The sequence below is a fragment of the Glandiceps talaboti genome, chromosome 14, assembly GCF_964340395.1.
Source record: "Glandiceps talaboti chromosome 14, keGlaTala1.1, whole genome shotgun sequence".
Classification (NCBI taxonomy): domain Eukaryota; kingdom Metazoa; phylum Hemichordata; class Enteropneusta; family Spengelidae; genus Glandiceps; species Glandiceps talaboti.
The window spans coordinates 11,866,296-11,884,048 of record NC_135562.1 but is presented as its reverse complement, the minus strand read 5'-3'; the positions used below and the strand labels follow the sequence as shown (position 1 = coordinate 11,884,048).

The 17,753-nt window shown below is 36.7% G+C and overlaps 1 protein-coding gene across 2 annotated transcripts; it reads left to right on the top strand.

Moving 5' to 3' along the window:
* The first annotated feature begins 866 nt into the window (after window positions 1-866).
* Window positions 867-16,235, top strand: LOC144445696 (macrophage mannose receptor 1-like). Of its 2 annotated transcripts, none has more exons than XM_078135340.1 (11): window positions 867-1,023; window positions 4,239-4,471; window positions 6,921-7,107; window positions 7,645-7,920; window positions 8,957-9,189; window positions 9,822-10,008; window positions 10,839-10,919; window positions 11,822-11,869; window positions 12,289-12,381; window positions 13,143-13,221; window positions 14,819-16,235. In XM_078135340.1, exons 1-11 carry the CDS (start codon window positions 948-950, stop codon window positions 15,258-15,260), a joined length of 1,935 nt encoding a protein of 644 aa, XP_077991466.1. In that variant the 5' UTR covers window positions 867-947; the 3' UTR covers window positions 15,261-16,235. The 2 variants fall into 2 exon arrangements, with proteins under 2 accessions (XP_077991466.1, XP_077991467.1); XM_078135341.1 differs by having other exon boundaries at window positions 878-893.
* Window positions 16,236-17,753: the final 1,518 nt, after the last annotated feature.

Sequence of the window (17,753 nt, the reverse complement as noted above, 5' to 3'; positions counted from 1 at the left end):
ATTTTAACGTTTTCCAATACCCTACAATAAAATATCCCCAATTGATGAGAACCAATATGATTACTCAATATAATTGTAGGGGAAAAATCATAATTAAAGTCATGGCAACATAGTATCATATCAAGCCAGATTATAGGAAGTGTTAGTTTTCTATAAACGCTATACAATGATGGCATCCAGCCATTTGATAATGTTATGTTGTGAAGTGCCTTATCAGTAAACAACTGTGTACATATAAATCATGTAAACTTCGCACTGACGTGTATACACTTTGCGACGTGTGCTTTGTGTAAGGTCACGAGAGTTTATCCGGTATTCTTGGTATTGTTGAGCATTAGCATTACTAAGAGTCCATATCGTCTATCACTATTTTTAAAGTGTTCTCATGTATGACCGTGTCGTGCAGCGTTGGAAACCTATACACAAAGGAGTGTCAGTCCCGGGGGTGATACCAGTGACCAACTCTGGTAGCATTGTGCGGTCAATACTGTAAACCCTAGTCCCCATCTTAGGCCCAGCATGAACATTTATGGATATTATGAACATATTAGACTAATACACAGGATTTTAGAATATCAACTTTTACATCAAAATACATTTGTAGTAGTTTTATCTTACACTTTCCCCCTTGGGAGAGCAGTTAATGGCACTGTCATAATTTGGCTAACGGCAATGGACTACATTTAACACCAGGTACAATCGAAAATATTGAAGAGTGGCCCTATGTTAGCCTCTTCTGCTCTAGAAAACAGACCCCGTTTTAGACCAAAAGGCTAGCAAGCACACCCAAAAGGGCAGCACACTCATATACTAGTAGGGGAGTTGGCCCCCGGGTGTTGGTCTCGTTTCTTTCAAAATTACGAGAAACAACTTGAAAGTCTTCCGTATGATCGGTGTGTTTTATATATATCCTAAACTGTGTCTATTAGTGAAATCATCTCAAAGGCATGGAACGTCGATTGTTAGACGTTCAGGCTTTACTTTGGGTCATTTTATTTGTGACTGTCGGTCTGGCAAAATCAGGTAAGTTGACTTCACTTCAATAGCCAGTACAGTATATTCATACACAGCCGTGATTATGGTTGTCATCGTATGATTTGTTACCAGACGGGTATACACTCATTTTACTTGTGGCTGTACAGAGACATTTTGAAGTTACGTGTTTGCAATACTGGTACCGGTTAAGAGGCCAGGCTACATAATGTGTACGATACCTTTAGAATAATTCTATTCAACTACAAACAACACTTAGGGCTTTTAACAAATTTGAATGCACACACATTAGGAACAGTGTAAATAGTAGTACCATGACCCCAACTTTTGAAATCAGGTACAATGGAAGATAACCTAACAGGCATTGGTATCACTTGCATTGAAATAAAATACAGTGACTTGTTCGAAACGTGGACTGGTTGCTCAAAACATGCATCAGTTAAACCATACACACATATATTTATATATAATCCAATGAAATTAATGTTAGTGTTATGTCATAATGCTTCGAGTATGATTCCAGGGACTAATAGTAATACGAGCCGCTGGTAGGCGAGATTTGTAGTCAGTGGAATCATACGAGGAGCATTATGACGTAAAACCAACATTGATTTCATGGGATTTTATATTTATCACATAACTAAGTACAAATGTATTCCCCCATATTTTTTTAAAATTTGAAATCGAATTTTACAAATACTGCATCGTTTCATCACACTATATTCTTCATCGTGTATTAAAAAATGGCATATTAAGTAATGGTGCCCGACGGCTATGGAAATTACGTAATCGCGTGATCTGTCACGAGGTCAAGCTTACCTACATGGTGCAGGTCATACTGTGCTGTGGTTTCTCAACCAAACTTATCGGTTATAACCTTGCGATGTACATGTAATATCAAATTTAGTTTAAGTAGAATTTGTTGGGGGTGAGCTCGATGGAAAACCGGAAGTAAGCTTGCCGATAATAGATAATCTACATGATTTTTAGATACAATAAAATTTATCAAATAAAAATAAAAGTACCTTTACGTATCAAACTCCTGCCACCCAAGGATATATGTAAAATACATGTACTGTGTGCATTTACGTTTTGAAAGAACATAATATTACGATAACTTGATCGTAGCGTAGGATTGGCAGGAGCACTCGAACAGTAGAAAGAGAAAATAGTTCGGTAGAACAGGGGTGATATGGGTATTTGATCTGCCCTGTGTGACGTCACACAGGTGAAGATTTGCACGTATTTATGCGATAAGTATATGTTATTTGCCAAATACCGTTCCATATCTTGCTGCGAGTAGTAATTTTTCTGGTATAACGGAGAGCCGTTATACCAGAAAAATTACCTCGAGCAGCAAGATGTGGAACAGTATTTGGCAAATAACATACTTATACGTCACCTGCGACTATGGATTAATTTTTGAATGTCTAAAAATGCTGTTTCATTTTAAAATAAAATCCCTTCCGCGTTATACTGTTGAGCGTATGATCATGCACCTCTCTGATAACTGCAGTGCGGTTGTTTACATGTCAGCCTTAACTTTATCGTTCAATCAGAGTGCGCGTTAGTCTATCTGCTAGACCTCGGATGTTCTTCCGATAGAATACGACACACGCCCGAACATCGCTATCGAGGATGGAAAGCCCTCACTGCGCATTTCGTTCGCTTATAGTATCGAAAGAAAGCCTGAACGTCTAGCAGCAAGACTAAGTGCGCGTTTGCTCAGTAATATGACGTAATGTTTACTATTTGCATATCACTCGATATATGCAAACTTATAACCATCAGCTGAAAAATGAGTGCGTCTTTGTTTTGCGTACTGTATTCCATTAAATGTACATAAATGTTCGTGATATGCTTTGTTGTTCTAGTTAAGCAAAAATTACACCCTCTGTGGTGGTAATTTTCATATCCTTCATAAATTTAGGAATTCATGTTTACGATCGCGTGACGACCGTGCGTTCGCCGTCACTGGACGGACGGTTGTGTGTAGAATTTTTTGACTATTTCCCTGTGACATGAAAAGTACAGTTCAAAGACTTGTTACAATGTATACAACGGTGATATTTTGTTCGATTGACCTCAAATTTGGCATTTGAAATGCTGGTTATAGCTCGATCTCTAGTTGTCTGCTAGATTTGTTTACAAGGGGACGTGCAGTGATCACGTGATACAACAAGCAAAAATACGGCTGTTGGTGAAAAATACGCCTGTGTATCTGCAGGGCTCTCGACCAATCAGAATGCGAGATTGGTGACAGGTGACGTATAATGTTCCATATAACTTTCGCTCTTTGACGATTAAAATTGTGTGAAATCGGTGTTCAAGTGTACATATTTCATAGCAAGCATTACAGTTCATATATAAGTTGTATTGTTGGACAAGAATAGAAATATTTTGCCAGGTATAATAATACGTGACAAAAATTTCCAATTATTTAGATTCATTTGTAATTGTTTTCGCTAAGGACCAACATAAATAACATCGTTATTAGGTACTTACACAGATTGGTACACCATTCCCTGATAGACTTTGAAAATGACATGTCATGAGAGACTTGGTTAAAAGTCAGCATCTTATATTAAAACGAGTTTACAGTTAGTCATATATGACCATGTCGTGTCGCGTTGGAAAACTATGCATATAGGTATGTCAGTGCCGGGGGTTATACCAGAGACCAACACTGGTAGCATTGCACTGTCAATACTGCCAACCATAGTCCCCATTTTAGGCCTAGTCTGAACAGAAAACAATACATTACATTTTACACTATTACAGGTTTTTAGAATATCAACCTTTACACCAAAATACATTTGTAGTAGTTTTATCTTGCACTTTTTACCGCGAGAGACAACATTTTAGAGGCAGTTAATAGCACAGTCATGATTAGACTGACAACAATGGACCACAAAAATAATTTAGAGTGGCCCAATGCCATTGTGGACCAAAAAGTTAGAAAGTACACTCAAAAGCGCAGCACACGTACATGTAGTCAGATACTAGTAGGAGAGTAGCCCCCTGGGGTGTTGGCCAGGCCCTGCTTTTATAGGAAGGAAAGAACATGAATGTCTCCTGTGTGTTCGGTGTGTTTTAAATCTGTCCTGTTCTGAACAACATGTTGGTGTTACATGTTGGCAGAACTGCCGGTTAGGATGACAGGCTACATAATGTGTACGATACCGTTAAAATAATTCTACTTAATATTATTTATAATTGACTTTAATAATTGAATTCCCTTCAAGGTTTGCAGTGTCCTGTCGGTTGGGTACCATTTCAATCATCATGTTACTGGTTCAGTGATGGAGAATTTGTCACATGGTCAGAGGCCAGTGAAGCATGTTGCCAGCTTGGTTCTGTCCTAGCAGTTCCTGATAGTGAAGAAGAAAACGATTTCCTTTACCAGAATGCTTTTCCCAGGCGCTTTACTGATGCTCCTTACTATGGGTATTGGTGGATTGGGCTTAGTGATAGTGCTGTAAGTAGAATTTCAAGTTAATAATCAATTTACCAAATAGCAGTTTTGTAGGTTTTACTTTCCGTAAGAGTAGGTTATGTTTTGGTGATGTCTGTCTGTCTGTCTGTCTGTCTGTCTGTCTGTCTGTCTGTCTGTCTGTCTGTCTGTCTGTCTGTCTGTCTGTCGGTCGGTCTGTCTGTCTGTCTGTCTGTCTGTCTGTCTGTCTATCTGTCTGTCTGCCTGCCTGTCAGTCAGTCTGTCTGCTTGCCTATCTGTCTGTCTGTCTGTCTGTCTGTCTGTCTGTCTGTCTGTCTGTCTGTCTGTCTGTCTGTGTCATCATTTTCTCATATACAGCTGCCTCAATTCAAATGGAATTTGGTGCATGTATTCTTTAGGGTAATGGCTAGAACTGCTTAGGTTTGTGTAATCATCTATACAGATTAATGAATCATTATCACAATCAACAATTTTCAGTAATTAGGCTATATCTTAATGCATGTCATGATGTCATGTCTTGCAAAGCTTGTTGATATAGCATGTGGTTTATTTTAATGAGACATTTGCATAATGAAGTATTTTCAGTAATAAGGCTATATATAAAGAGTGCAAGTGCATGTATATCTAAGCTCAATGGTGTAACTGTTAGTTTTAATGAATAATTTGTATAATTAATGATTGTCAGTAATTAGGCTTTATCTTATAGATTTAATATAATTTGGTACATAAATTGATGATAACATAGTGCACGTCTCATATAATGTTTGATTATGTAGCTTTTAGTTTTAATGAGTCATTTGCATAATTAATTTTCGGCAACTAGACTATATCTTCAAAATACACCCTTAAAATTCAACATAATTGGCTACATACTTCAAATATAACAAATCGTACACATACTGAAAAGCTTGTTATGAAGTTTTCTAATGAGGTATTTGCATAATTAAGTAATAAGGTAGTCAACGAATTCGGGAGGGTTATGTGCCAATAAATGAGGGATGTAGTCCCCACGTTTTTGGCACATAACCCTACCGAATGAGTTGTCTACCTTACTTACACTACGTACGGCGTGATCGGCTCAAACAGATATATAGGTCACAAGACTAAGAGAGAGTGGGTTATGGCTCCATATAACCAACCGAAATCAAGGCCTCTGATTGGCCAAGTCTGTCTAGCCATAATATAATAATATTTATTGATAACGCTACATATGAAGAGTGCAAGCTACAAGTTGTATACAATTTGGTGCGTGAATTCATAATACCAGGGCACACGTGTCTCATAAACCTTATTAATGTAACTATTACTTTTATGAGTCATTTAAATCAAGCTATATTTTAAAAATGCACGCTTCAAAGTCAATGTAATTTGGTATGATCATTAACCATAGACATGCGTACATGTTCCAAATGATTATTGATGTAACTGTTGATAGGGAACTTGCAATCCAGACTGAGCATTCTCAGACTATGGGATTATCTGTGGTTATTGTAATACCTAATCTAAAGCTACTGAGCCTCCCACAATAATCAGGGTAACTATGAATTGATTATTCGTGGTTGTAAACAATGTAACAGTATTATATACAATACCAATTCATTAGTATTTATTATCACAATTCCCATGATGCAACATTCAACATGGCGGGTTTGCAAGTTCCCTATTGTAATCTTGCATTTGCATAATCAATGATTAATAATTAGGCAATATTTAAAGAGTGCACGCCTCAAATTTCACATAATTTGGTACATGAAGATATCAATTGTAATCAATCATTTGCATAATTAAGTGATTTAAGAATACAGGCTTCAAATTCCATATAATCTTAATTTGGTGCGCACGTTGAAGATAACAAATTGCATGTGTCCTATTTAATTTGCATTATTAATGATTTTCGTTAATTTGGCAATATGTATGCAAACTTTAGATTTCTTATAGTTTGGCATAAATGTCCGTCAATTGAAATAGTTTATATGACGTATATTAGCTATAGCTAACAATTTTGCACTCCTTCAATTATTGTGTGCTGGAATGGAAATCTAAGGACAGATTAAATCACTCAGTTTAAATCTACTTTTAGTTCTCTGATACCACACGAGGGGAGGGGTTATTTACATAGTAAGGGTGCGTACATACCGCGGCTTTGAGCACCTCCGACGTTTCGACTAATGTAGACTGTTAACTGTTGATATTATGAGTATTATATAAAGGTTTGGCGCCCTCTGTGAATGCATGTACAACAATTGAACGCATATTTTCCTTGGACAACTTAGTTTCCAAGTTGCCGATTTTCATTTGTATTTCTTTGGCTTTTTTATTTGGTTAGACATTTGACGACTCGTTTCTAAATGAAATGATGACTTTTGACCCCTAGTGTTTGAAATTTTCGTATCTGTGCCTATAATTTGAATCCGCAATGGTGTGAAACAAACAATCTTTTCAGAAGTACATAACAAAGGTTTCATTATAACAGGTTGAAGGAGAATGGCTTCGGAAATACGGATGCCATATCTCCTACACCAAATGGGGTCCTGGTCAGCCTAATAACGTTGGTGTCGAAAATTGTGCTGGGTTTGATATGAGAAGAGATAAACCACCTGGTGTATGGAATGATGCGCCTTGTGGAACATTGCAGCCTTATATTTGTGAGATAAACAATGGTTAGTTTATTACGATGTATATCAAAATGGTTTCACTACACAATGTACATGTACATGTACATGTATGTATGTATGTATGTATGTATGTATGCATGTATGTATGTATATGTATGTAGGTATGTATGTATGTATGTATGTATGTATGTGTGTGCGTGTGCATAATAAGTACTATCTTAGGAAGATGGTTTTGAGACTACGCCCTCGTCATTTGTTAGTCAAAACCTAGAATTATTACATACACGTAATGTTAGTTGCCCCTATGTAGTAGTATGTAAATTGTTCTGAGTTCACCATAAAGTAGGAACAAATAAAATCGCATTTATTAGTACATTACATTGTAATTGTACAGTGTTACAATAAATGTATGTTCTATGTTGAGAAAGGGCGTCAATATGGCGACCAAATTTAATCTTTTAGTTTGTGAGTAGATTAACCAAACTTTGCTGCACAAACCTTATGACTGTTAAGTAATTAATGCCGATTTTTTAAAGCGATAGCGAATATAAATATCCACAAAATGTCTTTTCATTGTTGTAGTTGTTCCTGAGTGTGACGGTACATGGACTGGATTTTATGACAGGGACGATCCTAGTGCTACTAGAGATGAAGAGAACCTGGATCTATTACGACATGAATATCCTGGACAAATATGTGAAACCCCATCTGCTGTGTATGCTGAAACACTTGATGGAGTGCCTGCTACCCAGACTGGTGAAATAATCGACATGAGCCCAAGCACAGGGTTCAGATGTGTGAATACCGAGCAAAATGATGGAATTTGTATGGATTACCGCGTAAAGTTCTGTTGTCCAGGTATGTCATAATCATTTGAGGAGGGGAGATGTATAAGTAGCCAAAAAAAGTACCACTGTTTGAAGTAAGTCGATGTGTGGGGTGGGGGAGAGCAAGTGTTGATATATGGTTGTATGTATGTATGTATGTATGTATGTATGTATGTATGTATGTATATGTATGTATATGTATGTATGTATGTATGTACGTACGTACGTACGTACGTACGTACGTAGTACGCACGCACGCACGCACGCACGCACGTACGTACGTACGTACGTATGTATGTATGTATGTATGTATGTACGTACGTACGTACATATGTATGTATGTATATATGCATGCATGTATGTATGTATGTATGTACGTACGTACGTATGTATGTATGTATGTATCTATGCATTCATGCATGCATGTATGTATGTATGTATGTATGTATGTATGTATGTACGTACGTACGTACGTATACGTACGTACGTACGTATGTATGTATGTATGTATGTATGTATGTATGTATATATGGATGCATGCATGCATGCATGTATGTATGTATGTATGTATGTATGTATGTATGTATGTATGTATTGTATGTATGTATGTATGTATGTATGTATGTATGTATGTATGTATGTATGTGTGTGTGTGTGCGTGCGTGCGTTTGAATGTTTGACTCGTTCATAAATGCTTTGTTCTGGTAATTAGTCTATATCTAGGATTGCATACTTCCAAATGAATTTATTTAGGTACATACGTTTATGATAACATAACTCATAACTCATGAGGGCTAAACTTTTAATTAGTAGACATAACATACTATTGATAAACCGAGAGCTTTCGACAACAAACGGTCAGTCTTGTTCATTCATGATTGATGGCACTATTCATGATCATAACTCTCTTCGCAACACTCTCAGCTTATATAAAGCAGGGGAAAATAACTAACTATTGTGGTGAACCTGTAATGTTATACATAATAAGGTACCTTAAAAGTAGTTGTTGCAAAACAGATAGTTTCATATTTTTGGCACTAATTTATCTTTCTGAATTACCCTTTAAGGTTTGCAGTGTCCTGTCGGTTGGGTACCATTTCAATCATCATGCTACTGGTTCAGCGATGGAGAATTTGTCACATGGTCAGTGGCCAGTGAAGCATGTTGTCAGCTTGGTTCTGTCCTAGCAGTTCCTGATAGTGAAGAAGAAAACGATTTCCTTTACCAGAATGCTTTTCCCAGGCGCTTTACTGATGCTCCTTACTACGGATATTGGTGGATTGGGCTTAGTGATAGTGCTGTAAGTAGAATTTCAAGTTAATAATCAATTTACCAAATAGCAGTTTTGTAGTTTTTACTTTCAGTAAGAATAGGTTATGTTTTGGTGATGTCTGTCTGTCTGTCTGTCTGTCTGTCTGTCTGTCTGTCTGTCTGTCTGTCTGTCTGTCTGGCTCACCATTTTCTCATAAACGGCTTGCTCAATTCAAATGGAATTTGATGCATGTATTCTTTAGGGTAATGGCTAGAACTGCTTATGTTTTGGTAAACAAAGGGGATGGGTTATTTGTATAGTATGGGTGTGTACACACGTCGGCTTTGAGCCCCTCCTCCTCTGTGTCGACTTGTGTAGACTTTGAACTGGGTATTATTTAGAGCTTTGGCGTCTTCTGTCATTGCATATACAACTATTGACCTCATATTTTTCTTAGACAAACTAGTTTCCAAGTTGCCGATTTTCATTTTTATTTCTTTTGGCTTGTACAGATTGGTTAATGTAGACATTTGATGACAAATTGTATCCGCCATGGTACACATGGTATTTATGAGAATTCCCGTTACATTTTTATACCCCAGTAACACTTTAGAAAAGTTGGATAAGCTAAGGTGATGAAACAAACTTTTGAGAAGTACATAACAAATGTTGCATAACAGGTTGAAGGAGAATGGGTTGGAATAGACGGATGCCGTATCTCCTATTCCAAATGGGGTCCTGGTCAGCCTAATAACGTTGGTGTCGAAAATTGTGCTGGGTTTGATATGAGAAGAGATACACCTCCTGGTGTATGGAATGATGCAGCTTGTGGAACATTGGAGCCTTATATTTGCGAGATAAACAATGGTTAGTTTAATACGATATGTATGTATGTATGTATGTATGTATGTATGTATGTATGTGTGTGTATGGATTTATGTGTGTGCGTGTGCGTGCGTGCGAGGGTGTGTACATGCATCCATGCATGTGTTTAAAGTCTTGCAAAGAGAACTGCTAAAGGTAACTTTAACTTTTACACTAAGATTAAGCATTCTGAGTAAGTAGTGAATGTGTAGGAAATGCTATTTAAAACAGAAGATTTTGTATATGTCAGCCGCGGCCTCATTTGGATAAAATATACACCCAATTTCTTATCTCAAGAAGATTGTCAAACCCCGACATCCCAAACATCCCATTGTAAATGTTTTATATGCCATTGTAGAAAAGGATTTTTTCTTCCATCACAATCCAAAACACAATAACCCCCCCCCCCTCCACAATTTTCAAAACAGCATGACCCCCCCCCCCCGGCCGAAGAAACTGACCGGTCCCTTAGTCGGCAGTGAAAAACTTGGTTTGGTCGGGTTACCGGGAACAAATATTTTTTTCACTATTTTAAGAGAAACGTGCTTTCTAAACTTTATTTTTACAGAACCAGTAATTTGTCTTCTTTTTATTTTGTGTGAAGACCCATGTTGCCAACACTACATAATTGAAATCATTGTATTATTATCAGTTTTATAATAATACTTAAATAACTGTGGACTGAAGGTTTCGTCATTATTTCTCTTCCACATTACTCCTGCTTACTTGATGCTAGGATGATTTGAACTATATAATTTTTCATTGTTAAGACTTGTTTTTGTTTCAATACATTAATTTTCAACATTCCACTGAAATGGCAATCCAACATATAGTGTCAGTAACTGACCACCAAAGCCCAGGAGGAGGTGCATCTACTGAATTTACGTATACCACTACCGCTGGGATGGGTTACGGTATGTATGCATATATCAAGGGGTAACAAAAATGTTATGTTTAACATATCACCATGGTAACAAATCGAAAAAAAGAATAAATAGACCTTGCAGTTAATTTAAAGTCACCCACAAAAACAGTTTAAAAACGGCTGAACATACTCATTCATTATGTAAAGCATGCAATTGGGTGCAGATGTTTTGTGTTAATTCCACTTAACTTTAGTATGAGGACTAGATTAACTGTTATGTCGAGTTTTCTGGGCAATACGATATACCACTGATACTCTCATACTGAGAACATGCTCTCAAAAAAGGGTGGTTCCGTCAAAAAAGGAGACATGCCATGACCTGGTGGTCATATTAAATATAGGGAGAGGGGAAATATAAAAACGACCAAATCTTGTACTTTACCTGTACTTGACAATGAGTGGATGTATATTATCAATATGTATTTACATATACAAAAACTAAGGTCAAAGATCACCACTAACAGGAAGTAGGTTCGTATATAGGTAGGTATAATATAGGTACACAACATGATCTGAAGAGAAGGACGGGTATAGTTGCTGGAGTCAAGTCGAGATGGAGTTAACTCTCTTAGTCGCCAGTAAAAACTAGGTTGGGTCGTTTACCGGACCCAAACATCTTTTGGCCATTTTATGAGCTACGTGTTTTCTGAACTTCATTTTAACAGAAGCAGTATTTTGACTATCTTCTTTTTATGCGAAGACTCGTGTTGCCATCATTATAAGTTGTATAATGATACTTAAATTGTAGATTGAAGGATGCCACATTATTTCCCCTCCACATTACTTCTGCCTACTTGATGCTAGGATGATTTGAACTATATAATTGTGCATTTATAAGACTTGTTTTTGTTTCAATTCATTGTTGTTTTTTTCCAAAATTCCACAACTCAGAAGGAGGCCCATCTACTGAATCTACCAGTACCACTGAGATGGGTTACGGTATGTATGCATATATCAAGGGGTAACAAAAATGGTATGTTCAACATATCGCCATGGGAACAAGTCGCAAAAAGAATAAACAGACCTTGCAATTAATTCAAAGCCAAGCAAAATAATTTCAAAAAGGCTAAGCGTACTCATTCATTATCTACAGCATGTAATGAGGTGCAGATCTTTAGTGTTAATTCCATTTGACTTTTGTATGTGGACCAGATTAACTGTTATGTCGTTTTTTTAGCTATAGAGGACCCAGTTATTGATGATATGCCACTGATGCTCTCATACTATAGAGAACATATCAAACTTTAAGAGTCCACTAATTATATATATAAATAAAAGCTCTGAAACTGAAAATACAGTTATCAATCATTCTACCTATATCGAAAAGTTTATTTTTGAATTTTTAATTTACTAAAAAGGGCATTCATTCACGAAAACTCCAAAACAAATCTCGACAACCCAACAAGCTGGCAGTGGACTAGGTGCGTCTACTGAAAGTGGTAGCAATATTGGTATGTATATATAATATGTTAAATCTGAGAAGATTCAATACTTGAAAAGTATGAATCAGATTCCACTGTTGAAATACGTATATCAGTATGATGATGATGATGATGATGATGATGATGATGATGATGATGATGATGATGGTTTACAGTGGAATGGTGCAGTATGACTGATCAACTTTATATTTGTAATTTTAATCGTATGTACATAAGACGTTATATATTTAGAATAATATGAGTCATATTAATATGTGAGGGAACAGGCCCATACTAGTTGTAAGCTGTTTCCCGACTCCCATTTACTCACTGTTATATTTATATGGGGTAATAAAGTGAATATGTTATGTTATTTGATGTCATGTTAAAATATTTACAAAAATAGAATTCTGAAAAATACGAATCGTGTCAATGTACGACACTCGTTAAAATATGACATTGTTGTTCAATATCGTAAGATAAATACGCACTGATATACAAACGGTTGATAGTAAATGCCAGACTATATGTATTCAATAGCGCAATCATCATCATCATCGTCATCATCATCATCATCATCATCATCATCATCATCATCATCAATACTACCATCGCCACCGTCAAATCTATCACCATCACCATCACAATTTCTACCACCATCACCACCACCACCACCACCAGCATCATCACCTCTACCACCACTTCCATCACCACTTCCACCACTACCATTGTCAAGAATTTCTATGGCAATAGACTGTAGAAAATTTAGTATCCTTTTTCATCAATTCAAGGTGCAGTTATTGGAGGAGTTGTTGCTGTTGTTATTGTTGTGATAGTTGTCATAGTATTGATTGTAATCATGCGAAAAAGGTTGGTGAATTTATTCTCGCTAATTTGAATTCCCTAGTTTCCTTTTTAGGGGAGGGGAGGGCTCAACGTCGATGAGTATGATTCCAGTGTGAATATTTCGAGGTATAAAGACCTTCATGCTGATAGGTTTTTTCTGGAAATTAGTTAAATACTAGTAATTTATCATAGCTACAACAGGAGTGCTATTATAATACCAACGTTGAAGACACTATCATTTTTGTGTAACATGCGAAACTCAGTTTTAGGACCCCCGGCCCCTTGATGTTCTCCTATGTATCTCCGAGCTAAAACATAGTGCCAAGGGCATTGTAACGCAAACTGTTAAATCTACGTGGTCTAGTTTATACTAGGGGAATGCGTATTCATTTTCACACACTTTAGTCCAAAAAAAGAATTGTTGCTGGTCAGGTTGTATTGTATACAGTGGTGCGACGTCGTGATTTTTAAATTCTCAACAAACTTGTCACTCAATCTACTATTTATGGCAGTTACTGACAGTTCTTTTTATTTAGTACTTCAGAGCAAGTTCTTCTATGGGGTAGATGGCATTTGCTAGTTCATCATTGGCTTTGCAGTTGTCTTCACTGACTTAGGGAAGATTATTTTAATCTGCATTACCTCTTTTCCCCCCCCCTCCCCCCGATCTGCAGACCGCATGGGCTGGATAAACACGAAAAAAGACCGACGCCAAGGTATTTAAGTGATGCGCGACAATCAGACAGACAGACAGAGCGACAGACAGTACAGACAATAAGGTGATTTTAAGAGATGTCCTGCTATAGCATCGCTCTAAATAAGCATTACTAAAATCTGAGCGATGTTATGTTTCAAATAGACTTTCCACCAATTTTCTTGTTGTTCCATATAATTTGATCAGTATTTTCATGGACCTTATCGGTCACTTCTGCCCAGAAGTCTAGCTATTCTAACCAGAATGGCGCAAGCTTTAGGTGAACATATTCGGTTTTAAAATTACACTCATCAAAAAAATATTACCACCGACTTTGTTGCTTGATGATACGGCGAACTTTGCCCATGTGTGGCTTGGTGCAAAGACAAACGATTACAACATGTACACAATTCATGTTTCAAATTCCCACATAATTTGGTATACACGTTGATGATAACAAAGTAGAAATAACAAAGAATAACAACTTTTACGGAAGGCAAACAGTTTCCATATGGGTTATAGGTTGTTGATTATTCTTATTGAGAGTTTCAAGATTCATCAGCCCTTTGTTCAGGGATATTTCTGATGGGAAAGTAGGTTGTGGCCTCATGGTGACATCGTGAGACTACTTTCAACCGGAAAGTCGACTTACGGTTTTATGTGAAAAGTGACTTATAGCTAAGGGTTGGTGCATGTCCTGAGCCTCCCCCTGGGCCCTCCAGAATCCCACCGGCTACCCTAACTTTCTTCGACTTCATTGCTCTATCTCCTCTCGTCCAAACGTCAGATATCAAACAGAAGCCGCCATTCCCATATATTTCATTTTATCTCACATATTTGGTTTTCATGAAATTATTCTGCAAAATTGTGTAGTTTTTTCCGCTACATTTCTTTTAAAACCATTGTCTTCACTTAAATGTTATCTAGGAGATCAAGTAGAAGACCTAACATCTCGAATCGATATATAAGTAACAACATTACCGATTTACAAAATGAAGCTGTGGATTTAGACAACGTAAACACAAACCGGGCAAAGGGAGAAAAGTCCTCTGAAGTTGACAGCGGTGTTTCATCTCCGAAGCTCTACGTAAATCAGTCATCACTTGATGGGCCACATGATTATTACAACGTTGGTAGTTCAAAACAAAATCAACCTATGGTAAAACCAGTCGGAAAACAGGAAGAAGGGGCCTGTAAGAGAGGGGATTCTGTTCCCAAGTACTACAATGTCGTAGAATCACACAACAAAACGCCCGACAATCTGGATGAAGCTTACACACCACTTGAAAAACAACCTGAACCAAAATATGAACAACTATCACAACAACGACCAGATTCATTAGTCTACGAAGAAGTCAAGTATACATAGAAATGTGAAGCAAATTGTGACGTTTTATTTCAGGCAAATTTGTTACAGCAAGTTACTGTCCACAAATAAACTACCACTAGTACTGTCCGTAGATAAACTACCACCACCACTACTACTACTACTAGCCATAAATACACTATCACCTCTACTATACATAAACTACCACAGATATCCGAGGACTATAAATAAAGTATATACCAGATATCCGAGGACTATAAATAAAGTATATACCAGATATCCGAGGACTATAAATAAAGTATATACCAGATATCCGAGGACTATAAATAAAGTATACACCAGATATCACACCACAAAATATGAACAACTATCACAACAACGACCAGATTCATTATTAGTCTACGAAGAAGTGTGCATAAAAGATTAAACAATGTGAAGCAAATGGGGTTACATTTTATTTTTGACGAGTTGATTATAGTTTGAACAAATCAAATTGAGCATTTTTTTTTTTTATTTCTTGTCTGTTTTACTTGTAATGTAATTTGCGTATTTTCCATTCTCCAATATTCAAGTATCGATTGATATTAGTGATAGCATTAGTATAGCTGCTGGACCCTGACAAATCTACCAATTGCAAAAGCAACCAAAGGTTTCATGGCGCCAATGACTTTTGTTTGGCAACCTTCCGAACTCAAACCCCGGTTTTACTCTCAGACTATATATACTAGCATATATATTCAGTGTATGATGGCAGAACGATACGAATACGTATAAGGTTTTTTTTTCAATGTGTTATGTACGTCATACAATTTATCCATTTATCCATACAATTGGTTGTATATACGCATATATAGTTCTCTTTGAATAAACCATGTTATAGAGTATACAGTGTATACATCTTTTTAATTAACCAATAATTCATTATAACAAGGAATTCGAGTTAAAATAATGGACTCACTTGTAAAACAGTACTGTACATCCATGTTGAAAGGTGCGAATAAAACATTCTCAAAAAGTTCCGGATATATTTTGTTGCAGATATCCAGACATATTTTCGGTAGTAAATGAGTAATGTGTGCATGAACGTATTACCCATCCATGAATTAACCTCAAATGGTGAGTTGAGAGTAGGCGTTACTGACGCGAGGTAGTCATTCGGGGGCTATGCATTTTCGGATGTTGGTCCGAATAATTTGATGAGGCTGGTCTAAAACGGGGTCGTCTAGCCATGGTGTAAAACGGTATCAACCCTCCCCATTTCATTATTTCCTTTCCAAAGATTTAGAACTATTATTAATTTATTCATGAAGTGTTTTTCCATCAGGCCCTTGTTAACCTTGTCTTGCAATTGTACTCACAGATCAATCCTGTAACGCAAAGAGGTCTACTTAAATTACAACATGGACTAAAAGGGGTCATGAAATTGGTCTAAAATACATTGGTCTAGATTTCGATCGCATGTACATGGGTGGCATACCTCTACCAAACCAGTGTATAAAGTGACGTAATCACTTTCAATTCTCACTTGATACGAAAATATATGACGTGAATTGTGGTTTTCTTTACTCAAAACACAACGCTATATTACATCATGTCCGCATGGTACCGTCGACGTAAAGGTACCATGTTTGCGTTTATTTCACATACGAAAAAATCAGTCGGTCATGTCTTCAATGCCACCTTCTATTTATGATTCCCAAAACTGAAGTGTTTAAAGTCAATGCTGTCCCAATATCTTATCAAGTCAGGTGAGTCGAACTTTCTTTCTCTATAGCTATAGGCCAGGTTACCGTGGTGTTGCTAATGTAGGAACTGTAATATGTGTGTTTACATTTTTACCTTCATGTTGCATGTTGTGTTGGCCATAAGCTTGTATCTGCAGACAATCCGTAGAGAATTCTCCAATAGAAATTCATACAATCTCTTACCATTTCATTCTCAATCAAATTTGAAAATCATTTCTGTAACTCGTTTGATACGTGTTTGCACTCCCGCATTGTTGTTTGCCAAGAAGAAATTATCAATGTATTGGGTAGATCACTAAAATTGTTGTCATGCATGAGTAGGGGTGACTCAGATGAAGAAAATGATTCTATATTTCATTTCTTTAGTTATTTTTAGAAATTTGGCCATTCCGAAAATACGCACAGCTGTCGGCCAATTTTCCACTATTGGAATCAGGTACAAAATTGTTGGTGAACAGTTTACCAACAGAAATGAAATGTCTCACATCAAAACGTCTTTTCAGGAAAGCTTTTATAAAGTACCTACTTGACGAAATTTAAACTACTGAATATAGTACACATTCTTGCATTGTTAGCTCGTTTTGATATTTTCTCACATTATGATTTCTCTTCTAGTTCTGTATAGCTCTTATCGCTGTGGTTGCATATGAACTCTGAGGTGGAGCCAAACTTGATTAGCAAACAGCTATTGTTTTGTCTCCAAATTGCCAATTTATTTATTATTTCCTGTCATCATGTAATTTTCACTTACTTTAAATTGGCAATAAATGATTGAATGAATGAGTGAGTT